Source organism: Danio aesculapii, chromosome 18 (assembly GCF_903798145.1).
Source record: "Danio aesculapii chromosome 18, fDanAes4.1, whole genome shotgun sequence".
In the NCBI taxonomy this organism is placed as follows: Eukaryota; Metazoa; Chordata; class Actinopteri; order Cypriniformes; family Danionidae; genus Danio; species Danio aesculapii.
The window spans coordinates 53,663,268-53,690,626 of record NC_079452.1 but is presented as its reverse complement, the minus strand read 5'-3'; the positions used below and the strand labels follow the sequence as shown (position 1 = coordinate 53,690,626).

The window sequence follows — 27,359 nt, the reverse complement described above, 5'->3', positions numbered from 1 at the left end:
TTACAGCAAACTTAGAGTTTTAACTTTTTATTATTATTTAAAATACATATAATGCACTGATGTGAAACTGAAGGGTTCTAGAGAGTGATGACGCACAAACGTCTGAAAGACCAGCAGTAAATATCTTTACTGCGACAATAAAGCTAATGAATTTCCCTCTTCTGGATGACGCATGTAAGATAAAAACAAATACGCATCCATTATGATGCCCAATGTTTGCTCTACAACCAAGATTGGAGTGCTGGTGATGCAGATTTATGGCCGTACCTTTATGAGCAGAACAATCTACTATAAAAAGCATCTCAGTGAAGCTACAAAAAAGGCTGCATTTCTACACAGCTGCGACAGATACATCACAGATGTTTGACAAATCCTTAAAAGAGAGTCCCTCTCTTATGGTTTCTCCTCCACAGACACTTGACAGAGGAACATTTGAATAAACCATAACAAAGTTCCAGAGTCTATCTGAAAACATTATTCGACAGGCAGTCCTGCTTTTATATTTTTCTCCAGTTTTAGTCTTAAAAGGGCATCTAGCATGTGTTCAGTTCTTAACAAAAAAAGTGTTCTCAGGAGGTATTAATTGTGACTTAAAGCTGCAAAGCAGTTCACATTAATAATAAAATTGTGTGAACACCTCTGGTCATACACTTCTTTACCAGTGTTGGGGTAAAACAATACAAGTAACACGAGTTACGTAATCAAATACTTTTTCAAGTAACTAAAATAAAACATTACCTTCTCATTTTCAAGAAAATATCAGTTACTTTCTCCAAAAAGTAATCCCAGTTACTTTGTTTCTCATTTCATGACTGACTACTCTCACCTGTTGACAGAAATCAAGAGATGTGTTGTGTGCGATGTGTAAACTTGACGCTTACTGTAGCTTGTTCTAGCTTAAATGTGAACGTGTGTTTATTCATCTGACTTATACGAAAACAGATTCAGTATCCCTTAAATCAATTAGAAACTATGAAAGGCAAACTCTGAATGAATGTGCATCCACAAAGACAGCACAACTGAAAGGCTTGTTTGAGCTAGGCTTAAACTGTACAGATGCAAATTTACATTTTCATCAGCCTGAGGTTTATTCACATTTCACCTACACGTATCAGTGTTTTTATATTATAAACAGGCAAATCTAACCCAGATGAAAAAGTAACATTACTTTACTCAAAAGTAACACAATATTATTTGACACAATATTGCCATAAAAGTACCTGCCCCAACACTGCTGTTTACACACTTACAGAAGCACAAAAGCCTTCACTTTCAAATGCTGCACGATTGTACCTATAGGCTGCATATTGGTAACCTAGAAGTACAAATTAGTGTACATATTAATACCTCCTAAAAAGAACAAAAGTGCGCCTTTTGAGAAGGCACCTGCCCAGTGACAGCTTTTGTACATTTGTTGTGACTCATTTCTATAATAATTCTTCATTTGTTGTCTCATTTTGTGCAAAGACAATGGACAGAATCCATTTGCAGTCCATTTACAGTAGCTCTCGATAATTATACAGACTCCAAACTAAGTTTGGTTAGAACATCAACAAAAGTATGTCCTTGTTTTTTTGCATTTTGTTTCTCTCTACCTCATCCTGACAGTTTTTGGGACCTCCACTGTTTTATGCTTGCTAGAGGAATTGTTCTCCCCAGTTTCACCAGTCTTTTTAGCCACTTTGGGGCTTGACGTGCCTTTTCTGGTGGACTGTGGGCTGGTTCCTTTCTTCTGCAGCTGAGGGCTGGATGAGCCTGTAACTCCTCTTCGGGCCAGTAGAGGGCTCTTGGAGGTTTTGATTTTAGGCTGCTGGATGGAATCCATCGGCTTTAAGGGTCTGAGGCCCAGCAGTCCACAGTAGTAGTTGCACTGATGTTGAGCAATGAACTGATCAATGGTTTTGGGAGATCCTTTATCAGCGAGGCCTTGATACCTGCAGTATGGATGGCAATGTTAGGTTCTCAAGGAAATTAAAAATGGGCAATTTTGTATAGTAAAATATACCAACCCTTTAGATTTAGTGGCGATTTCAATGCTTGTGATCTTTGTATCGACACCTGAAACACAAGATATTCATTATACTTAACTTTGAGAATGTTGTAAAATATTAAATAACTAAAATGATAATAGAATTATAAAAACAACATCATGTCAGTTAACTGCAACTAAATGATAGTAGAGCAAATCATTTCTTTACCTTCTAACCGGGTAACCAGCAGGTTTCCATTGGTCCACTGATGGATCCAGTGTTGGAAAGTGCAACACTTCTGCTCCACCTCAGAGGCTGTTCTGGCGATCAGTCTTCCAGCATTGTCCATCAGACAGTATTTCACGTACACACCCTTCAGGTCGCTCTCAACTGATGCATATGGAATTGTATTGGCAGGCCGGTACATCAGATGAAGTGGAATCACCCTAAATTTATTCAGAGGAGCAAAGAAGACCTTTAGATCACTTTATTACAAGACAGTTGTTTGGCTATTATTCAGCTATATGCATTACAAACAAACATTCTTCAGCATAATCAAGGGGAAATCACTAGTTCAAATCCTTCATGAATGTCTTTGTTTGTTTAATGCAAATATATGTATCTTGAAGAATACTAGAATTTGGTGACCATTGAAATCCATAGTAGGGAAGAAGTACTGTGGAAGTTGTTCAAAATATGCTTAAAAAGAAAAAAGCAGAGTAGATGGAGGGTGAGTAAATGATGTGAATGTTTAGTTTTTTGGGGGTGAACTATCCCTTTAACAGTTTAGTTATGTACAGTGCGTGCAGAAAGTATTCATGGCCACATTTTTCCACATTTTTTTATGATACAGCCTTATTCCAAAATTGATTCAATTAATTTATTTCCTCAACATTATACACACAATACCCCATAATGACAATGTGAAAAAAAATTTTTTGTAATTGTTGCAAATTTATAAAAAAAAAAAAAAAGAAAAAAAAAAATCACATGTACATAAGTATTCACAGCCTTTGCTCAATACTTTGTTCATGCACCTTTGGCAGCAATTACAGGCTCAAGTCTTTTTGAATGTGATGCCACAAGCTTGGCACACCTGTCTTTGGGAATTTTTGCCCATTCCTCTTTGCAGTACCTCTCAAGCTCTATCAGGTTGGATAGGAAGCGATGGTGTACATTCATTTTCAGATCTCTCCAGAGATGTTCAATAGGATTTAGGTCTGGGCTCTGGCTGGGCCACTCAAGGACATTCACTGAGTTGTTGTGAAGCCACTCCATTGCTATTTTGATGGTGGGCTTTGGTTCATCGTCCTGCTGAAAGATGAACCGTCGCCCCAGTCTGAGGTCATAAGCACTCTGAAGCAGGTTTTCATTCAGGATGTCTCTGTATATTTCTGCATTCATCTTTGCCTCTATCCTGACTAGTCTTCCAGTTCCTGCTGCTGAAAAACATCCCCACAGCATGATGCTGCCACCACCATGCTTCACTGTAGGGATGGTATTAGCTTGGTGATGAGTGCTGCCTGGTTTTCTTCAAACGTAACGCCTTGCATTCACTTCAATTTTAGTCTCATCAGACCAGAGAATCTTGGTCTGAGAATTCTTCAGATGCCTTTTGGCAAATTCCAAAACTTCCGTCTGGCCACTCTACCATACAGGCCTGATTGGTGGATTGCTGCACAGATGGTTGTCCTTCTGTAAGGTTCTCCTCTCTCCACAGAAGAATGCTGGAGCTCAGACAGAGTGACCATTGGGTTATTGATCACCTCCCTGACTAAGGCCCTTCTCCCCCAATCACTCAGCTTAGATGGCCGGCAATCCTGTCTCGGGGGTCTAAAGACAATTCTTTTGTCTTCATGCTTAGTTTGTGCTTTGACATGCACTGTCAACCTTGCAACCTTATATAGACAGGTGTATGCCTTTTTAAATTATGTCCAATCCACTGAATTTACCACAGGTGAACTCCAATTCGGCTGCTGAAACATCTCAAGAATGATCAGTGGAAACATAATGTACCTGAGCTCAATTTAGAGCTTCACGGCAAAGGCTGTGAATACTTATGTACATGTGATCCTTCAGGTTTTTTATTTTTAATAAATTTACAACAGTTTCAAAAAATCTTTTCATAATTGTCATTATGGGGTACCATGTGTAGAATTTTTAGGAAATAAATGAATTGAATCCATTTTGAATCTATGCACTGTACACTGCCTATTAGAGACAATATTCATATTCTGAAACAATATTATATTCTGTCACCTACTCCAATGAGAATCCAAAGTTCTCGATCACTCTGGCCTCAGCTGCAAATATTTTGCAGTACTCCCGAATGGTATTCTGGATTTTACAATTCTGAAAAAAAATAAAAGGACAATAAAAAAGATAGTTGAAAAATTCCCAGGGTGATTATTTTTTATGTATAATTCCACAATCTGAAAAATGCTGGGTTGTTTAAATCCCAAATTTAGTTAAATATGGACAAACCCAACCACTGGGTTAAAAAGGAACATTAAAATCATTTAAATATTTAACTTAACAGACTATCAGGGGTTGTCTGTACTTGACCCTCACTTGGTTTGAAAATCATTTTTACAGCATTTTTTAACAATGCAACTTTTGTGTCTCTTAAATATTATCCATGTTTTTATTCAAACCTCATTATGTTCTCAAAACATCATGAAAAATAATAGAGAAACTTTATATGATACTTTTTATGGTCCTTTTTGGAGAATGACAGTATAAATAACAACTTTTCTTCAGACATTCATGCCAAATATCTCCTTGGGTGTCCAAATTTCAAAAACAAATTCTTTTTTGTTTTTCTTTTTGCAAATTTTGTTATGAATTGATATGTTTGCATATAATGTCATCTGTTAACTGGATAAATTCTAACCTGTTTGGTGATCTCTAGATTTCTCTCAGTCAGGTTGCTCTCCTCTTTGGCTCCGTATGCTATGGGATTTTTGACTTTAGTGATGCATGTACTGCCCGACTCAAAGATGGGGTCCAAACCGTAGATGACCTTTGCTCTGCAGGTCTTGTGTACACATCCTTCTCCGATCTGTACCTCTTCTGTCATGATACGACCAAAGAATTTCTCTCCCCAGTAACCCGAGTCTGCCAGGCCTTTGGTGAACATCATTGGTGTCATCTCAATCTCTTCTCCAACTGAGATGACAGAAATATAGAGAAACTCAGTGTCAGTTAACAACACTATTCTGAAAGTCTGTGTGATCTCAAAGTTTCATTTTAGTGTGATTACATTTTGATTAAAAATTACCCCCAAAAATATTTTTTAGACATTTTATATTTAGAAACTTAGACTAATCATAGCATCTATTGCTATCTACAGCTACTCTCTGATGATTTGAAGTGCTTTTTTTTTTACTTGTACATCTCTTTAGATAAAAGTGTCTGCTGAATGACTAAATGTAAATGTAATCATTGTACATTTTGATTTAGAATTTATGCCAACTTGAAGTCTATAACTCATCTGCTCAATTGTCATACGTATTTATTTAATCAACCGATCAAATGGCAGCAATGCAGGGATTTAGGCATGTAGATCATGTTATCTGGTCATGAAAATCTGCTGAAGCTCAAATCGAGTATCAGAATTGGGAAGGAATTTGATATAAGAGACTTTATTGGTGCCAAGCAGGGTGGTTAGTCTGGATCAGTATTTCAGAACCTGTTTTTTTTTAAATGCACAACCATCAGTTTACAGGGAAAGAGCTGAAAAAAAGAGAATGTCCACTGGGTGTCAGTTATGTGTCTGAAAATGCCATGTTGATCCCAGAGGTCTCAATTTCTACCATGACATTCACAAGTTAGGGACAGAATTTGGTGTGAACAACATGAAAGCATGAATCCATACTGTCTTGTATTAACAATTCAGACTGGTGGTTGTGGTGTGAGGAAGTGAATGATATTTTTGGCACTCTTTGGGCTCTTTAGGACCAACTGAGCATTGTTATACTGTTGTCAACTATGTCGAAACCTGACCACCATGAACCCTTCTTTTAATGGCCACTGTAAAAAGCGATTAGCTACTTAGCTAAAAAAGTGAGTAAACCCATTGCCTTAAATGCAACAAGTTGATTTTTCTTTAAAAAGTCTGCAAACCCATTGACTTAACTTAAGTCAACTTAACTTTTATAATGATACAGACAGTTTGTTTACCTAATAATTATAAGGCAATGAGTTTGTTCTTTTTTTGAGTCAACTAATTTCTTTTTACAGTCTAGCAGAATAATATGCGATTTCAGATTAAAATCTTATGGCAATGAGTTCATTAAACAACAAAAAAAAAAACCTTTGCTGTTACAATATCTCAATCCAGAGCTCCTCTGGGACGTGTTTTAATGGGAGATTCACATCATGGACTATGCTACATGCTACCATGTGAATAAGGAGCAGATTTCTTTAAGAGTATTTCCCATAAACCTATACTATAAAGAGTTAAAGGAGTTCTGAATGAATGGGGGTCCAATCTAGTACTACGTAAATATATCTAATAAAGTGACTGGTGTGTGTATAATCCATAACAACAAAACATTTGATTTGCTTCAGAAGTCTTACCTTCTAAATCCTCCCTCAAGAAAAATTCTGCCAGTACTACCCGAGAGAAAACAGAGGGAAGGAGAACATATTAAAATCACTTAAAGTAAACATTTTATTAAGCATTTTTATTCATTTTTAGCGTTCCTTATTGATTAATCAGAGATTTATAAATTACTGTCTGTGCTGAGTAAGTAATCGGTGATGTCAGTCCCATATTCATTTTTGATTGAGCAGCCATACACTCCACAGTCTCTGCTGGAAGCCTGGACTATGGCCAGTGCTACTGGACCCTCGTCTCCCGCACTGAGAGAAAGAAAAAACTATTTACAATACAATAAAAAAAAAACACTCATTATGCTTTGAGTTTTTATTTTTGTGATTTTGGGCTCATTCATTCATTCATTTTCTTGTCGGCTTAGTCCCTTTATTAATCTGGGGTCGCCACAGCGGAATGAACCGCCAACTTATCCAGCATTTGTTTCACGCAGTGGATGCCCTTCCAGCCGCAATGATTTTGGGCTGTGTCCAATAAATTCAAGATACACTTTTTGTTAAAGTGTCCTTGTACACATGTTCATAATTGTGCAATATTACATGCAGACAACCCAAGACCTAATTGCATTCTAACCTTAATATGGAAAGTACATGCAATTCATTTAGATTACTCGGTAGTTAAATGACATAAGACACTGTGACATGTATACCTTAAAATAAAGTGTAACCTAAAGTAGTAATAAAGCCATTTTCATTTAATCTGTGGGGAAATAGCATTTGGTTCCAAGCTACCTACATTTAATTTAGGCTAAATTTACAATGTATTGTTATTCCTATTTTTTACATTTATTTTAATATGTGTTATAATCTTTTACTTTTACTTCATTGTCATTCACATGTACGTATACACCGAACCAAATTTCGAAGCATATAATCCCATAAGTAGCATATACCCTGTATAACCCTAAACAATAAATAGTATAATATAACAAAAAAAAAAAAAGAAATCTGGTAAAATCCTGTACACCTTTATTTATTTTCTTTTTAAAGCATCTATTCATTTACAACCTTATTTTACACCTTATGGGTCCTTGCAGCCACATGAGGGCAGTGTGTTACACTTACACAGACGACACATTTGAGGGCGTATGCGTGTGAGTACAGCATTATTGTGCTGATACAGCACTGTGAGAAACAAATTTAGATTTTAATATCCCCTGATGGTGCAATTGAGCAGTGTTGGGTTACGTACTCTCTGTTTAACTAAAGCTTCACCAGTCACAGCTGTGGGGTTCATGGCCGAATACAAATAAGTGAATGACAAGTCTCAACGAAGCAGTCGACGATATTATTAATAACTTTTATGTTTACAGCATTTATCGCCTCTCACGGAAGGACAGATAATGCACAATGTCAAATCATATAAATCTTAATCAAATGTCATTTTAGATATATAGATACACCTATGTTCACCCCATAGAGTAGAGTTAACACATTAGGATTTTCCTAACTCTAGCTAATCTGTTGATTGACCCAGTAACTTTTAACCTCTATTTTACTATTCTCTTAGTTTTAGGATTGTAAGTTAACAGAGTTAAACATTTAGACAGTGTTGGAAAACAACAGAGGAATTTACCGTCTTTCCAGCTCCACGATTTCCTCTTCATCTCTGTACCACTTGATAGTGGAGTCACTAAGAATGTTGAAAAACTGGCACCACAGCTTCAAGTGGCCTGAGGCATCTGAGAAGGGCTCTCCCCTAATCTTACGGATAACCTGAGGAGCTGAATGGAAAAAGATCAGGGGTGACTTGTCACAGGCAACAAGGTTAAGATATGTACTCTCTAGTGTTTACTCGTCTCCTTTATCAAACAAACCCTTATCTCTTGGTTTCAAAAAGATGTCTGAAGAGTATAAAATTAGAACACTTGCTTAGAAAGTAACCAGAATGATGGTACCTAAAATAAATCACAATTAGTTAAGGATATTGGATACATATCACCCTGAAGCCCATGTACTCCCAATCATCCTCATCCACCGAATTGGCTGTATCACTGTCTCTCCACTTCACCAATAACTGGTGTGTAGTGATCGCACTAGTGCCGTTGTCCTGTGGCTGCTATCGCATCATCCAAGTGGATGCTGCACACTGGTGGTGGTATGGAGAAAGCCCCCTCATGATTGTAAAGCGCTTTGGGTGTATGACCATACATGATAAATGCGCTATTGAAATTCACATTTCGTTACATTAGATTACAGATTTAACTTTTTTTTTTTTAAATTAGGGGGCTTTCACACTTGCACATTTGGCTGTGTTCCTGGTTTTGATTGACATCAGAGTTTGGTAAAACACTATTGTATTGAACTTGTCAGATCAGAGTTTACACTTTCAAATTCTACTGTAATGTACTAAACCATACTGCTAGGTTGAAACAAGTCAATAAACTCTGATTTGCAGTATATACAAGAGTGAAAGCAGCTGTATTTTGTTTCAAATTTGAGTCATAATATAAATTTGGGGGCTCATCTGGGACTTGATCCTGACACTTTTTTATGCATTATGTTTATATGTATTGATATAATATGTTGAGGCAGTTTTTCTAATGCATAGTATGGCGTGGTTTGTTTCAGTGCAGTAAGGTTCACTTTTGAGAGATTTTCTACTGTGTTCCAAAACTAGTACATGATTCTGTTTTTAGTGCAACCTTGGGTGAGGCTCCTAGTAAGCTGTACCACTACCAAAATGTGACTAATACACACTGCTGATTGCCAATTAGTCCCAGAGAATTATCACTACCAGTGCTATTGAATTTGTGACACAAGACACCAAACCCTCTGTCATGAGAGGGGCATGCTCAATAGCCATGGGAACAGAATGGTCTCGATTCTCACAGAGGAGCAGAAGTGTAAAAAGAGGAGTGAGGACAGAGAAAGATGAGAGATAATCAGGCCTAGAGCTTGCATTTGGTTTTGCTTTCAGTTTGAAAGCTTATGCACTTCTGTTGACGCCCATTTATTTTTGTGTTTATATGGAGTTAACTTGTTAACAAAGGTTTTCGACAGTGGAACCATGCCTCACTTTTTCTCCTTAACCAATCACCTACTCCCTAAAAACTTATTTATGGCTGACTAGCCCTCTGGCACTGTTCTTCTGGTTCTCTCGAACCCACCCTCTATTTATTTGCTTCCCATTAACAATCTCATAACCCTCTTATCCCTACTAGGTTGAATCAGGGGGTCCAATCCCTCTATTAAAATATTACAGAGATGGTACCCCCATTCTGAGTCTCTGGGCATCATCGTAAGACGCCCAATCAACCTACCTACCTGTTCACTGTTTATCCTCTTACTTCCCCTCCCCTTCATCCCACTGTTCCCTTACCACCCCTTTCATCCTTGCATACCTACAATAAAGTCTAGCCCAAAGTGTGGCATGGTCCATGCTGGTGAATTATTTATTACAGTTATTGAAAGTTTGTCTGTTCTACACCTCTTCTTCCGGGAAGCTATAAGCCATTTACTTTATTAGAACCTTTATATTTAAATAGTCAACAGCAGGCAATTCTTAAAAACACCATTCCAACCATTGGCATACATTGGGTCTGTGTTGTGGGTTAGTTTGTGTTGCATATTTGTTTATGTCATGTTTATGATGATGTCACATCAGTAAACAACAATTCTACCCACTTTAAGCAGCAATAAACTGCAATGGAAATGCAAAAATCTGAAGTGAACCAAGCCATGTCAAACCATACTGTACAGCGCAGTGGACAGGTATTGTTTCTTTCCTGTGCAATTTTAAGTTCTTGCTGGAAAAATTGTACTAAAACACCTTTATCATAAACTTTAAGCAGCCAACCATCAGAAAAAATACATGTGCTACCTTTGAAGGGGTCTAACTTCTCCTTTTCTGCAGGTTTGCTTTCTATCTTGGTGTTGTCTGCCACCTCTGCCATCTCTTCTTTGGGTTTTGGTATTTCCAGTGTGGCCTTGCGGCGGGCCATCAGTGGTGAACGTCTTTCTGTGGGAGGTGTTTGTTGCCCACTTTGAAGTTGCAGGAAAGCCGCCCTTCGTGCCTGACTGGGTGACATATACGGACTATCCCTTTTACCCTGTGTGTCAGATCCCTCATCTTCAGACTTAGTTTTGGCAAGGTAGATTTTGCGACGAGCGCCTGAAGCCAGCTCCTCAGGAGTGGCAGATGGTATTAGGGTAAGACTGTCCCGTCGTTTCATCTTGGGGCTACTTTCACAAGATAGCGTAGATGTGGGTGTGCTTCCTCCACTCTCTTCTCCTTTTTTCTCACTTCCATCCACTGACGCAGCTGAGATAGAGCCCTGATTCTCTAAGTTTGGGTTATTCTTTGCCATAAGCCTTCGCAAACTGGCAGGACTTAGAGGAGGAAGTGTAGGTCCAACAGGTGCTGTTAAGCTAATTTTCTCTATGGAAGGCTTGTCCTTTTGAAGCCTATCAGTTTCAGGGTCTACTCTTGTGTCTTTTGGTTGAGGAACTCTGTCAGGGTCTTGGTTTGTAATACTCAAATGGGACATGAGCTGCTCCTTTGGCTTCTCAGAAGAAGCAACTGGGCGATATTGATCACTTTCACTCTTCAGCATAGGAACTACAGTGTCAAAGTCATCTTTTTTGTTATCGGCACTCCTTTCAACATTTATTGTAAAAATGGGGGGAGTACCTTGAGTGATATCTTGTGAGATTACTATGCCAGGAAGTAAAGACTGGCTGTAAGTTTGGTCTTGTTCAAGAGTGTTATCATCAGCACATGCTATGCTGATTGTAGGGATATTATTGTCTTCGTCTCTCATCATTCCAGTGGTGAGACTTCCTTGTTCTTCACCACCTCTCACTCTTGCTTCTAGACTTTGTGGTTTAACGTCCTGTACTCTGTCCCCGGAAGGTGAGGACTGAATGTTTCTCATAACCGCCAAATGATCTGGAAAAATTAAGGTACTGTTGGAGGTAGATTCTCCTGATGTTCTTGTTGCATCATCAATCGGTCTTTCCCTTTCTCTGAATATCTGCGCAACCTCTTGCGTTAAAGGTTGCATAACTCTTTCAGGCTCTAATTTCAGAATTTCAGATCGGGGTGCAATAACAGGTTCTTCACGTTTGACTCTTTCTGGTAATGTGACCTTGATTTCCGGAATAAGTGGTGTGGATCTTTTCTTTGCCACATTCTTGATAACAGTTTCTCTCGTATCAGGAAGTATTATGATCGGTTGTGCTGCTGATTGGTCCTTCTCTGTCAAACGTCTTTCGGCTTGTATTTTCTTCTGGAGTTTTGGTGTTTCTACTTTGTATGGCTTCAGCAGAGCGTCAGTAACCTCAGAATCACTTCGTTTTTGACTTTTGGGGATTTCTTTCTCTGGGATTATAGTAGATGCTTCTGTCTCTTGAACGAGATTCTTAGTTTTCTTAACATCATTTTTCTTTGGTTGACTGAAGTCGTCCTTCAGGTTTTCATCAATAACAGTGTTCTTTTTCTCATTCTCTTTTTCATTGCTTTTCTCAACATTATATTTTCCCTTTTCTTCAGTACTTGAACCCTGATATGAAATGCTTTTACCGTTCAAGTTTTCCTCCATATTGATATCATCCACTGTAGTAGAGCCAGAAACATTTTTATTCTCTGTTAAACTAAAAGTTAGTGCTGGTATAGATTTTTCATCTGGTTTAAAATCAATTTCCATTGCACTGTCAGACACAAGAGTGACAGATTCCACTTCTTGACTTAGACCCAGTGCTGACAATGAATTTTGATTATTAATTCCACATTCTCTTTGACTCACTACAATTTCCGGAATGATGGACTGTTTTAAGATAAAGTCACTTTCCGTCTCATTTTTGCCTACAGCAAAAGATTTCCCCTCTATTGCACCATCTTGATCTCTTTTTTTCTCTTTCAGGAAACCTCCCTCCAGCATTTTTATAACACTTTCCTCCATGTGAGGAATTACTTTTTCATTTGACGCACACAGCTCTTTGCTCTCTTCTTCCCTCAACTCCACTGACTGGGACTCAATGTGCACTTGGGTAGGGACAGTGTCGGCAGTCTGTGAAAGCTGAGACTCTGGCTGGCTCTCACAACACTGCATGCTTTCCAGGTCTGCCATGATGAGGTCTGTCAGAGGGGCAGCTGGGCCTCCCTGCTCCTCTTCAATATTCATTTCCTCAGCACCTTGCATGACCTCATGCACAGGATAGGTAAATTCTTGCAATTCAGTCCTACAAGGAGGATTGGCCAAGTCCACAGAGGCAGGAACATCAATTCTGTTGGGTTTAGCCTGGTCTTCTGTAGACTTGAGACATAAAGAGTTGCTTGTTAAATAGGTAACATTGGCTTAATTACACTAAGCACACTGCAAAACTGTGTCTTTTAGGGATGCATTACTGTTTTTCTGTAATATTATAGGTTAGTTAATTAAATTAATTAATGAATTCATAATTGTTTAAGTAAAAGTTAATATTTGGGGCTATTTTACCCTACTAATATTTACATATTGTAGGTTTGTTTGTTTACTTGTTTTGTTTTTGAAATGTGATATATAAAACATTTCATCTTCCGTTCAATCTATCAATATTGTGTAACTTTCTCTTCACGTATAGAAAAAACAACTACATAATATTTATGACCTGTCAGGGCCCCTGCATCTCTGCATGAGTGACAACTGATATGACCATAAAACTATATTAGTAATGTTCCAGAAAACACTTAATATTACTGAGGCTATTTAAATCGAGGTAAAGTAAATTATCAGCTATACACAATAAATGAAATATATGCATGGTTATTTTTTGACACAATGATTAACATTCTAACCTAATAGCCTCCCAATAGCCTAGTGGTTAAGTGTGATTCCCAGCTCAAGGTCCTCTCTGCTCCCCATAATTTCCTGTCAAATACAACTCTATCAATTCTATCAATTAAAGGTTAAACCACCAATATGAAATTTGGCCAAATTTGACCATAAAATGTTTTTTTTTATTTAATCACTGCTTCTATTCTAGCTAAAATTAAACAAATTAGACTTTCTCCAGAAGAAAAAATATTATCAGACATTCTGTGAAAATTTCCTAGCGCTGTTAAACATTATTTGGAAAATATTTAAAAAAGAAAAAAAATTCAAAGGGGGCTAATAATTCTGACTTAAACTCTCTCTCTCTCTCTCTCTCTCTCTCTCTCTCTCTCTCTCTCTCTCTCTCTCTCTCTCTATATATATATATATATATATATATATATATACATAAACTATCTCTTTAAAAAACATGTTAAACATGTTGTAAGCCAATGCAGTTAGGTTGGTTATGATCAACCCATCTAAAACAAACAGATTGGTGCCAAAATCCACTTGTAAGTACACACTGATCCTTTAGTAGTGTGAAATAGATGTAAAACAACTTCCTAAATAGAGGCAATATTTCTGTGGTGATATTGTCATTCTTACGACAAATTAAACAGTTTTTGTATCTTCCTTAAAGTGAAAGACCAGTAGCGGGAGTTTTATTTATGCAGTGATATATATTCAAGTGGGGCGTCACGGTGGGGCATCAATATATATTCAAATTGGGCATATATATATATTCAAATTGGCCGTAGTGTATGTGTGTAGCATAAGCGCCTCACAGCAAGAAGGTTGCTGGTTCGAGCCCCGGCTGGGTCAGTTAGCATTTCTGTGTGGAGTTTGCATGTTCTCCCTGTGTTCATGTGGGTTTCTTCCGGATGCTCTGGTTTCCCCCACAGTCCAAAGACAAGTGGTATAAGTGAATTGAATAAGCTAAATTGGCCGTAGTGTATGTGTGTGAATGCAAGAGTACTGAATATGGGTGTTTCCCAGTGTTGGGTTGTGACTGGAAGGGCATCTGCTGTGTAAAACCTGCTGAGTAAGTTGGCAGTTCATTCTGCTGTGCAACCCCAGATTAATAAAGGGACTAAGCTGAAAAGAAAATGAATGAATGAATATATTCAAATGATTATTGAGATTTTATATAAGCAATATCACACGAGTAGAAGTGCGATATGGCTGTATATTGGCACTGGTGGGAGGCATGCATTGCAGCCTCGTGCCTTTGTGTCCCATCAGTGACGATATGCAGCCATATCGCACTGCTACGAGTGTGATACTGCATTTATACAACAGTTTGACGGCATAATCGTGTATATAAAAAAGAAAATCCAGCACGAAGAGTCTAAAAATCCTTTTGTATGCGGAACTATCTTTTTCCACCATTCATTCACATCTGCAGCTGATGTCAGAACAGCAGATTACTATTTCTAATAACTAACCGTTACTAATTCACCAATGTCACTTTTGGGCTATTATTTGAATGATTCTCTAGTGTAATATCTAAAGTGATGACAAAACAGGTGATTTTGCTCACATTTATAAATTATAGGGCTGAACAACGTGAGATGCCATTAGTCTAGAGAGATTTCCCAGTATTTCTCTGTTGCAATCAGGATATCACAATAATTACCCTGAAAAAGCCAAAACAAAGCAATCACTACCAGATTACCATTGTGTTTTTGTGATAAGGTAAAACGCTAAACACTTGCGGGCATTTCTTTTTTCTTTCTTTTTACTGAACTAGTCTGCAGGAGACTCATTAGAAATAAACAGACGGCCAACCAAAAAGTAACTCAGGGATATACAAAGAGTGGCCAACATAAAATACATACTTTCATGATTTGTGAGTCCCAACTCACACTCAACACTTTACAATTACTATGGTATAAATACACTGCAACATAAAAAAATAGACTGAGTTAGAATGTCACTCACCAATTTTAAAATGTTTTGATCAGCTGTAGTTTGAAAATACACAGATATTTACATATTTATATATATTTTTATATCCACAGACCGTACATTCAACCATTGTAATTATACCATATACCATATATTATACCAGCCATATATAAACATATATAAATAAGTATTTGAATTAGTTTTTTTTTTTCAATACTTCCCAAATGACGTTTAACAGAGCACGGACATTTTCACTGTATGTCTGATAATATTTTGTCTTCTGGAGAAAGTCTTGTTTGTTTAATTTTAAGATAAAAAATTATTAGCCCCTTTAAGCTATTTTTTTTTATCCGATCTTCCGATACAGAACAAACCATCATTTTACAATAACTTGCCTAATTACCCTAACCTGCCTAGTTAATCTAATTAACCTAGTTAAACCTTTAAATGTCGCTTTAAGCTTTATAGAAGTGTCTTGAAAAATATCTAGTAAAATATTATGTACTGTCATCATAGCAAAGATAAAATAAATCAGTTATTAGAAATGAGTTATTAAAACTATTTTGTTTAGAAATGTGTTGAAAAAGTCTTCTCTCCGTTAAACAGAAATTGGGGAAAATAATAAACAGGGGTGCTAATAATTCAGACTTGAACTGTATTACAATAATTGGAAAAAAAACCCATGAAAACTGCCATTTTGCTGTATTTTGACATAGTTCAAATTGAAATTCAAATTATATGTCATACTGTATTTGCAATTTTCATATATTTCCATATTTTAGATTTCTATATAACATTCATTTACTATAGAAATAAGTTGAATTTTCATTCAACGCTACTTTATTACATGACGAATCACCTTATTGGTTTACATTCTTAGACCTTTATGATTAATATATCTAACAGCCATGCAGCTAAAATGAAAACAAAGTGACATTTCAGAAGTGTCAAGAAGCTTGTCACAAATATAGACCAGCCCTCCATAGGCTTTCTTTTAACAGAAAACCCTGTGCTGTGAAAAAGGACGCAGAGTTCAGCTGAACCTTCTGGGTTCCTCTTACTGACTTACCACAACAACTAACATTAACTTCCCATGAGACGCTGGGTGGTTGCACTTCCACTTTACATAGGAAATAAAACAGCTGAATATGTTGCGTGCCAGGTGCAAAGCTATCACATGTTTTGTCCTGTCTGACACTGTAAAGAACACGTGGTGAATTAAAGGTGACACATTCACCCTGTTGACTAACAAATGTGAATTTATCATTAGCATTAGCCGTTTATGGATTTAAGCGATGATGCAATCGCTAGGGTTCTGCATGCCTTTCTAGCAGCCTCATTTTCTCTCTAATCTTCAGCCATGGCATTTTAAAAATCATGTGAGGGCTAACTGAACCTCTGCCATGTGCACATTCTTACCAAGGAAGAGCTTAACTGCTTGCTATAGTTACCTGCAATGTAAGTAAACATGTTTGTAAAGAAACACAAGTAAATTCTAATGCAATGTGACTGAAAAACTGTAAAGGAAATGGCCTCTTTTAGAACCATCAGCTGATGCTAGATTCTGTGACATAATGCATACATATTTAGCAGTCAGTAGACATCATCTGTGTGGTATGAGGATATGTATGGCATACACTAGAAGCAGGTTTATTTTAAGAAACAGGGAACTAAAGAATGTAAAAAAAAAAAAAAAAAAAGGTTTTTAGTCTCTAAGTTTGTCTTTTGTGTCCAACGACTGTCATTTATTATTTCATAAACTGCATGAACATTTACATGCATTTAAAGTCTATATTGGTATAACAAAGAACTTACTAAAAATTAGATTAAAAAAAGTTTCATCCTACTTTTATTGAACTGTTGTACACTGAAGGGGCTAAATGGGGTTATCATTAACATTTCATGTCGTCTTTAAGATAACTAGTTGATCATCTTTTGAAAGGTGAATAATGAAGATCTACTGCATTCTTCTGTTCTTAAATGTTGCTGACACATGGAAACTCATTCTCTAACATTTCTAGCTGAAAATCCAGCTAGTCTTAGCAAGTCATGCTCACTATAAACATTATTGATTGCCTAGTTGGTGTTATTAAAATTCCTAGGAGGATAGCCGTAAATACTGTGAGACAAATTCACCCGTGATCCATGAAATGGATAATTTCAAACATTTTTCATAAAAAAAGATTTTCAACAAATGTAAAATTTACAGTAAACTATGTACATTATTAGTATATGTAAAATTTTTAAATGTGATAGTGAACATTTGATTGTGTTGCAAATTTTAAGAGTTGACAATAACAGAGTTGACATTTTCCTACCTCAAACCAGAAACCGCATGGCATGTCTAAAACAAAATTTTCTGCATTTTCATCATGTTATTGTTTTTTTAAGTGTGAGAAATTAACTAAAAATACCATGTAATTACATTGTAATTACATTTACATCTGTAATTACATTAAACATATCTCTTTATCCACCACTAAACCTACCCATAATACTAAGGTGCAGTATGTACATTTGACACCCAGTGGTTGAACTAGGCATTGCACTCCTTGATCAAAACACACTCAAGCGCAGGTTGACAGATTGACATGAGTCTGCCTGACTATCGAGCCTTACGTTTTTGTTCTAACCAACACCTGACATTTTTATTTTAGAAATGGCATCTATTTCTCACAAGTGAACAACAGGATAAACTGATCACCTCAGGCACACCTCATGAGCTTTATTTAGTGTTAAATGCTAATGTATATTATGTTAACATATTAATGTTTAATATGTATTCGTAGACAGTAAACCTTACCGTTTCACTGGAGTGCAGTGCAGTAACGCTATTCTGTACTTCTGAATGGCTGTATTTAAATTTCGTGTTTCACCTGGTGCAAACAGCCAAACTGTTTATCACCGCAAATGTCCTCACGTAGCGCGTTATTAGGACACGGGGTTACAATGTAACCTGCTCACCTATGTTTACATTCAAAAAATATGTATTATCTGCTAATTAATAACCACTTCATGTGGAAATCTGAATCTGCATCTCATTTCGGGGCTGTTACTGTCCACCGATAGTCGCATTTTGGTTGCTGAGGCACACTTTGAGAGCCTTACTGACTGAATGAATGAACATTCAGTCAATTCATTAAATTTTCCAAAAAAGGCATCTCGGGATGCTGACATATAAATGGCTAAACTGGCACTGAGTGGGTTAAATGAACAAAACTAAGACAGAAGTTCCAGCATGTAACACACATTTTCAAAGCAGAATATCTGACTTCAGCATTGTTTTTCAGATAAACAAGAATGTTCACTTAGTATGTTTCTTAAATATCTGCAAACATATGATGATATTGTTATGTTTTAGAAGAGTCAAAAACTTACATACAGCACCATTCATTTAAACTAGATTCCAGCTTAAAAGACATAAAAATGCTTCAGAAGAGAACATGAACATGATTAACATAAATTCTCTGACAAAGTAGGTATTTAAAATTATAATATTTAACAATATTATTTTTTATTACTTTATTAATTTAATAAATAACAAAATATACAGCAAACAATTATGAAATCTTATTGTCCCCAGTTTTTTGAAAGGTTGTAAACATGAAGTCCAGAATTTTTAGACCACATTAAAGAGTTACATGGAAAATAAGTTTGTAAATATTTGAAAAGTCATGAAATTCCACAGAAATTCAAAAAAGGAACTCTTCTCTGATCTCTCTCACTCTATTTGTGTCCAATATCTCAAACACTGTACTTGCAGTTTTTGCTTAGAAGACAATCGATAAGAACAATGCTGACTCCTCCAGTCTTTACCAGAGAAAGTCAAAGATCAAACAATCTTAAAGCTGCCTACTGTGTTCTCTGGGGTATAGTTTGTGTCATCATCTTGGCCAAGGACTGGTGTAATTAAACTCAAGTCTTGTCGCACAGATGTACTCTCTATTAATAGCCCCCATGTGCTGTGGTGCAGGAAGCCCTTTGCTACAGATGGACAAAACCGGCAGGTTGTAATGTGAGTAGTGCAATAAACTCACCTTGAAAAGCGGCGAATGTAAAATCTGCACAACTTCCTCTGAACTGATGTACTCCTTAGGCATTTTCTTCTGCTCTACAGAAAGTCTAGGTGTTGCCCCAATGTTTTCAGGATGTCTTTCAGGACTGGAAGACTTCACCTCAGGTTTGTTTGATGGTAATTCAGAAATACGCTCAGGTGATTTGGAGTTTATAATATCATTGGAGATGGCTGACTCTTGTATTTGTGGTAAAGAACCAGTTTTTACTTCCAGATCTGCTGTTTGGGAGGATTCTTCAACCAAACTTGGTGACTTTTGTTTTGAGGCTAAACTATTTGATTTTACTTCCAAGTTCACTATTTGAGAGGATTCTTCAATTAATTTTGATGCCTCTTGTTTGAAAGCCAAACTGTGAACTAAAGACTCTTGAGAAGGTGTTTTTGAAGAAATAAGGTGTTTCCCATGTTGAATTTCTTTATCCACGCTGCTTCTTCTCGTAGACTCAGATGACTCTGTGGACTTCTTGCTTTTACCAAAGAATATGTCCTTTAAGGAGTGAAAAACCGAGGTTAGAGCTGACTTGTGTTGAGGTTCTTGCTCTTTGAGTGAGGCTGCTTTGGTTGAAGGAGCAGATGCAGATGCTTTTTGTTCTTGTTCAGTGTGCCTGATTTTCTCTCGCTCTCTCTCTTTCTTTGTTTCTCTGTTTCGTTCCCTCTCCTCTTCTTTTAATCGTTCCCTTTCTTTCTCAAGCTCTTGTTCTTGTTCTTTGTCTTGGATAGGACCAACATCAACTTCCATGAGCGCAGGACTGTGATGTTCCTCACTAGCTGGAGACTGCACAGACTCTGCTAAGTATTTTGCCAAGCTAATTCCTTCATAACCATCCTCTTGTTGTCTGTTGCCCTGGGTGGGGGTAACAATTCCCACCTCATCAAATCCATTGGTAATCCGCATCTTCTTTTCACCCGGTTTCTCTTTGGCAGACTGCTTTGCGGCAGCCAACTCCATTGAATCACAGATGTGGTTGAGTTTCTCAATCCCATTATCTGTTTTCATCTCGGTAGTTCCTACAGATGCCTGTTGTGTGGTATTTTCATTATTGACTGCAGGCTGTTCTTCTTCAGCCCCTTGGGATATCACGTTCTCCTCTCCATCCTGGGTTGTAGGAGAGGAGCTTGACAGTTCATTCCCAGCAGGAGTCCTACGCTTCCTTAGCAAGCGCTCCTGGTTAATAATGTTTAGTTGTTCTTTCTGAATGTTCTCTTTCCCACGACGTCGACTCTCTTCCATCTCTCGTCGCTTGTTTTCCGCTTTCTGCTTCAGTTTGGCGAAGAACCTTTGGTGGATCATGTACTCGCTCATGGTCCCCACCTCCAGCACCCCAGAACAGGAGACGATTCCTTTACTGTTCCTTGCTGAGGCCTGATAAATTGCAGCATCTTCTTCTGTACAGCTGCCAAATAAAGAAGATGAAGTTATAATCCCTGTGAGAGTACACTTGACATTAAGAGTCATGGTCAATCACAAGTAGACACAGGTAGACACATTTCTGTTTACACACAACCTGATCTCACAATAAAAATGAATTAATTATGCATAAATGTTTATGTATTGTCGCCACTGGCTTGCATGGTTCGGGATCTGTAGAGCTGCGCACCGTTGGATTTGCTCTTCAGTATTTGGACTCTCAGTAGTGATTTTTAAACCACACTGAACTGAGCTAAACTGAACTGAACTTAAACACTAAAAACTGAACTACACTGTTCCAATTTACTATGACCTTTTATGTGAAGCTGCTTTGACACAATCTACATTGTAAAAGCGCTATACAAATAAAGGTGAATTGAATTGAATAGTATTGGCGAAAAGTGTCTATAATTTATATGAGTTCATTTAATTTCATTCATTCAAAAATGTACATTAACATAACGGATATCTATACAGCAGTGGATATTAACGTGTATCCTGTCACATTTGCTGTGCAAAAACAGTGCACAGTTAAATGAACGCACTGTGTGTGTGTGTGTGTGTGTGTGTGTGCGTGTGTGTGTGTGTGTGTGTGTGTGTGTGTGTGTGTGTGTGTGTGTGTGTGTGTGTGTGTGTGTGTGTGTGTGTGTGTGAACTTTGTAACAACATTATGAGTGACTCATCGTTGCAGAAAGGCTTGGATTAACTTCACAACAAACACATCAAATAATCATTGGGAAAGTTCTTACTGTAATGTACTTATTAACTATTACACTGTAAATCCTAACAGTGAAAATTAAAAATAAAATAAATAAAATAATTTAGTATATATAGTATATTATAATATATATATATTTAAAAGTTACTTTGACTTAACAAAAAGAGTTAAGGTAACGCATAAACTAATGACATCTAGCAGAATCGACGAGTTATGAATTAATAAATTCAATTTTTATTTGTTGACTCAACTCTAATGCTAGCAGCTATACCATATCATTTGAGTAGCTAGAGTATATAGTACATTGTTTGAACTCAATTCAGTGTAAGTTACTCTAAATGTTTGACTATATAAACACAAATAATATATCGTCACCTTGGAATTATAAGGTTCTGTCTGCGTTCTGAAGGATTTTGAGATATTGAACTTAAAAGTTTTTGCATTCCATATAGCGAACATGTGTGCAAGATTTGTTTTTTAAATAAAGTCTTAAAATGTAAAAAAACACCCCATAATGTAAATAAGTTGTCATTTAATAAGAATATGTCAGTAACTCAGTTTTGACAAAAATGTCAAATAGAACCTTATAATTCTAAGGTGACGATATGTGTATATCACTCAATATATATAGTACTCAAAACATTTGGTTTCAAAACTTGTTTTTTTAAATTGCTGCAATCAGTTTCCTCAGTTTAAATTAACTTAAATTATCAGGTTTTACAGTGTAATAGTTAATAGTTTGTTAATACTGTGAATTGTGACGTAAAGTAAAGTGTTACCCACAACTTTACTATGAAAAGAATTCCCAACAGCTCTGTCTGGCTTTTGTTTCACAACCAAATCAATGTGAGAACTGCTAAAAATAACAAACAAGTTTTCGCATGACACTGAAAATGGCACCCTGTTGTGGTAGGCTACATCTCAGAAAAAAAACATTAAATTAATATGGGTGCTCCTTTTTCAAAACTTCATTTTTGGGGTATAAAAAGACAAAGCAGGCAAAACACCTTGCAACAGAATCAATTCCTGATGTGGTCTATATCGCCTCTGCTAACACCCCGCTGCCCTGCATTTCACTCTCTCATTGGCTGCAGGTTATCACTGATAAGTTTTCAGTCAGGACTATTTTCACACAGCAGGCAGGTCCAGATATTTAACATGCCAAATATTTCACAGGCATTGGAGACACATCTGCGTTTCTCTCTGATCATGTCTTTGATAATTCAAACTGCATGACTGTCGCTCACATTAACGAGCACCAATTTGCCTCTGATTTTGATCATTTGTCAGCTGTTTATAACAAACTTGGTATCATTCCACACCTAAACCTACCACTCACTGTGACATGAGCAAATCTGTACAAATGAGATCATACAAATTTGTAATTATTTGTGAACCTGGGTCTATAGGCAGGTGTAAATATGTGGTTGTAATCAAATTGAGCACAGTAAAACTCAATAAATGAAGAGAACTCAAACCAACTGAGTACTCTAAAACCCAATAAGTTAAGGCAACTCAAACAGTTTGAGCAAACCGATTTGAGTTAATAATCTAATCTATATGAGTACTGTAAACTTACTCCAGTTAAGTTTAATTAATGAGGTATTTAATAAAATAAGTAATAAAAAGTGGACCAAAAATAAACAATCAACAATAATAAAAATACACAACTAAATTTAAAATGACAAATAAAACAGAAAATATGAAATGAAAACCGGTTTTTTATGTATATTTATTAATATCTTAAATTTGAAAATGTCAGTGATTAAAAACAAGATATATCTAGGCAACTTACTTGTAGATGTGGAGTGTGTGAGTTTTTCCATTGCGAAATATTTCATATTTGGGAAGACCACAATATCGATCTAACTCCATGTCATCTTTGTACCAGGTCAGCTCAGGGCATGGGTAACCTGGTCAATATGTGCAACATTAAACACATTTGCTCTTATTTAACGGGAATAGAAACAACAACAACAACACAACAACAAAAAAACTTATTTCAGCCAAAAACATTTTATAGTTTTGTTTAATGAAAGCACTTTAATCTAAACTTGTATTTTACACACTGAACTATTATCTAAAGCTTATTTGAAATGAACTTAAATTTAATATAGTTACCTATTTATTTTCACACTCGAATATTAAACCCGCTTAACTCACCTGTGACTACACAAGAGAATTTAACATTGCAGGATTCTGACACTGCCTTCGATTTAATAGTCGTCTCAAAACATGGCTGGGTCTCCTCAGTCAACTGAGCCATGACGGTACATAAGGTACTCCTGGAGATAGCAAATAAAGAGTGTCAGCTTAACAACCAGCCTACATATAATTCATCTCAGAAATGTCAAATTATTCCAGTCATTAATATAGAAATTAATTAATAAGCAACGTCTAAAGCAGGGATTTTACATTGAGACAAAAGTGTATTATTTTTAGCAGTAGTTAAGTATAACAGTACGGTTTAAATACTGGGAAGAAAGGCTGCAAGGTATTAACAGGGTAAGAGGATATTATTTTAGCTTGATAACATTAACAGCTTGCACTTTTCCATGTACAATTTACAGTGGTTATTTGGGTGGGATCTGGAGGATTAAAAAATAATCTTATATTAAACACAATATTGTCATAACCACGCTTTAGACAAATGCAAATTGCGACAGTTGGGTATTTCAGAGACAGTAAAACAAACCAAAGGGGAAAATAAAGCATGTTGGGGGATAGAAATTGTTATTTGAAGTGTAGTTAGTTTAGGATTGACCTTTTGGGAAGCTTTTATTACCTCGACGGCCTGTAGTTTGAATACCTGTGAGTTAAAAAGCTATTTAGACAAGAAGCAAATCAACACTCAACAAACAAGATCTAATCTTTCACTGTGTGACCCTGATTTTATTCACAGCCGGAGAATGTGTTATACACTCATGCTGTACAGTAAATGCTGTTGCTAAAGGTGCATGTTGTGGTCTCTTTTGGCAACAATCATAGTTGAGCAAACACAATATGAGCGATGTGGCAACCACAGTTACATCAGAGTTCATCAGCAACAAACAAATTACGCTGATAAAAAGTGGATTTTGTGGTTGTATTCAAATAACTACATGCTTAAATGACGTCCTTTGATGAAAAAGGATCATTATATTCTAAATTCAATGTATACTATTGATGCTCAATTCAACTCTATTCAATATTATTTCTATAGCACTTTTCACAATAATTATTGCTTCAAAGCAGCTTTACAGAAGGTGCACTTTATTGCATTTCAATCTAAATCAGAAAAGTTAAGGTTTTAGTTACCACAACTTTATTAGTTACTAATAACCTACAAACTAATAGTTTTTAACAGTTAAATTTATTATATTTAAACATAGTTAACATGTTGTTGTTTGGTATGTCTATTTTATCTCTATGTCATGTATATATATATATATATATATATATATATATATATATATATATATATATATATACATACATACACATTTACGTTTTACAAAATTAGTACTTTTAGTACTTTTTAGTACTGCCTTTTGTCTTTATATACAGTGCTCAGCATAACTGAGTTCGCCCCATTTTGAAAATTAATATTTTTATCCATTTTTATTAATACTTTTAGGGGTGTAATTACAGTTGAAGTCAGAATTATTAGACACCACGTTTTATTTATTTATTTATTTTTTAATATTTCCCAAATTATGTTTAACAGAGCAAGGAAATTTTCACAGTATGTCTGATAATATTTTTTCTTTTGTAGAAAGTCTTATTTGTTTTATTTCAGCTGGAATAAAAGCAGTTTTTAAATTAAAAAAAAAAACGTTTAAGGTCAAAATTATTTTTTGTAAATATAGCCCCTTTAAGCTATATTTATTGCCAGATAAAAACTACAAAACAAACCATCATTATAAAATAACTTGCCTAATTACCCTAACCTGCCTAGTTAACCTCATTAACCTAGTTAAGCCTTTAAATGTCACTTTAAGCTGTATAAAAGTGTCTTGTAAAATATATAGTAAAATATTATTTACAGTCATAATGGCAAAGATAAAATAAATTAATTATTAGAAGTGAGTAATTAAAACTATTTTGTTTATAAATTAGTTGAAAAAAAATCTTCTCTCCGTTAAACAGAAACTGGGGAAAAAAATAAACAGGGGGGCTAATAGTTTAGCAGGGCTAATAATTCTGACTTCAACTGTATAAATGCTGAGCACTGTATACATTATACTTTATTTTTACGTTTCAAGTACCTTTTGTTAAAGTTATATCTTAACATATGAGTGAAATAATGTTTCATTATCATTCAGATATAAATTTTGGTTAATAATTAAACAACATTCTTATACTGTATTCTGACATGAATGTTGTAAAATATATAAAATATGTGAGCATACTAAATTGTATTGTTTTTGAAATTATTAAAAACTTAACTCTGGACAGTGGCAACAAAAATTAAGGCTAAAATTACAAATGTATTTTGGGGCTGTCATCCTGTAAAATAATCTTTTAATCTTTAAAATTTTTTTTAATAATATTTTACATTTTAATCTAATGCCAAAATATTTTGGTATATAAATTATTGTTACACTAAATAACATTTTGTTGGATTTCTTGGCTGCCAAAAGTGACACATGCTCTCGTATGGAAAAAAATCTAACTGTATTACACTTTTATATTTTCAAAATCCCTTTTCATCTCTGAATCATGTATTAATTTCACAAATATATATTAAAATGAATCTCTAAGCCATCTCAATCTTCCAAATCAACACCCAAAATGGATAATTCTTATAAAACCATATTTTCCCTGTTCAAACTTTAGCATAAAATTCACATACAATCACTTTTTTTTATTCTTACCTGTTTTCAGGCCTAACATTGGAGAGGTAGTTTCGGCTCTCTGACCTTCCACTTGGCGATGGGACATCCTCCCCATTTTGGCTTCCCGATCTCCCATTTCCAGAGTAAGAGCGGGTCATGGGCCTCCTGGATGTCATTGTCCAAAACGAAACAACTTCAACAGTCCAAAAAACCCACCAGTCACTTAAAGTGGGATTTTCTGTAGAATAAAATCAACTTTTGTCTCCAGGCTTTCGGAAACAAATTGGAGAGTTCCACTTGGTAATCAATCGGAGAGCTATACTGAAAAAAGGACAAAAACAGTAATCAAATATTTGAAAAAGCTACTAACAATGTTAATAAGCAGAAATTTAGTCATTTAGCACATGCTACAAATTAGGATAGTTGAAGCACTTCAAGTCATGAAAGAACAGCGAAATATAAATACCAATACAAGTACCTAAAGTTGATTTAGGTTTCATTTTTTAAATCATACAAACAGTAAAAGAATATCTAGTAAGTGTTATTGATAGTCAGTTGAGTGTTGACTTAATATGGTTTAAAAAGAACTGTATTCTGTTTTGAGGCCGATCGGTCTCAGCAAGCAAACCCTTTGAACAGATTTACAAGTTATAAATAGGAACTTCTGTTTGTTACTTTTAATTTGATCAAACGCAGTCATTAATATCTGATTATGAGCCCACATATACATTGTCTTACTTCAAATTGCTCCAAAATAGTATAGAGTTTTAAACTTTAAGAACTCACCATGAGTGTGTTTCTTTGCCTGTTCTTTGGAGTCTGCTGTCCCAGTAGCTCTAGAATTGTCAATCACAGCAGAGCATGTGTTGCCAGCAGGACCCTATTTATAGCAGGCTACAAATAGGCGCAAGAGCACATCACATTTTCCACAACTAGCCATTGCTCTGAAGCCACTTGAAAGCAGCAACCAAGAAAAAACAAGGCAAAAACTCCTGGCCCAATTAAAAATAATTTTCTAATCATCCTTGATCACAAGATCCTGTCTGTGA

At 35.9% G+C, this 27,359-nt stretch overlaps 1 protein-coding gene across 3 annotated transcripts; it reads right to left on the bottom strand.

Moving 5' to 3' along the window:
- alpk3a (alpha-kinase 3a) lies at positions 1-27,359 on the bottom strand. Of its 3 annotated transcripts, none has more exons than XM_056477819.1 (15): positions 27,097-27,359; positions 26,350-26,631; positions 24,279-24,302; positions 23,657-23,778; positions 23,289-23,406; positions 19,330-20,761; positions 10,411-12,844; positions 8,164-8,311; positions 6,709-6,836; positions 6,552-6,587; positions 4,864-5,138; positions 4,234-4,322; positions 2,199-2,416; positions 2,010-2,058; positions 1-1,934 (listed from the first exon to the last, which is right to left on the bottom strand). In XM_056477819.1, the coding sequence occupies exons 2-15, from the start codon at positions 26,484-26,486 to the stop codon at positions 1,592-1,594; spliced, it is 5,553 nt and encodes a 1,850-aa protein (XP_056333794.1). In that variant the 5' UTR covers positions 26,487-26,631; positions 27,097-27,359; the 3' UTR covers positions 1-1,591. The 3 variants fall into 3 exon arrangements, with proteins under 3 accessions (XP_056333794.1, XP_056333795.1, XP_056333796.1); XM_056477820.1 differs by having other exon boundaries at positions 26,350-26,626; XM_056477821.1 differs by lacking the exon at positions 24,279-24,302 and having other exon boundaries at positions 27,097-27,358.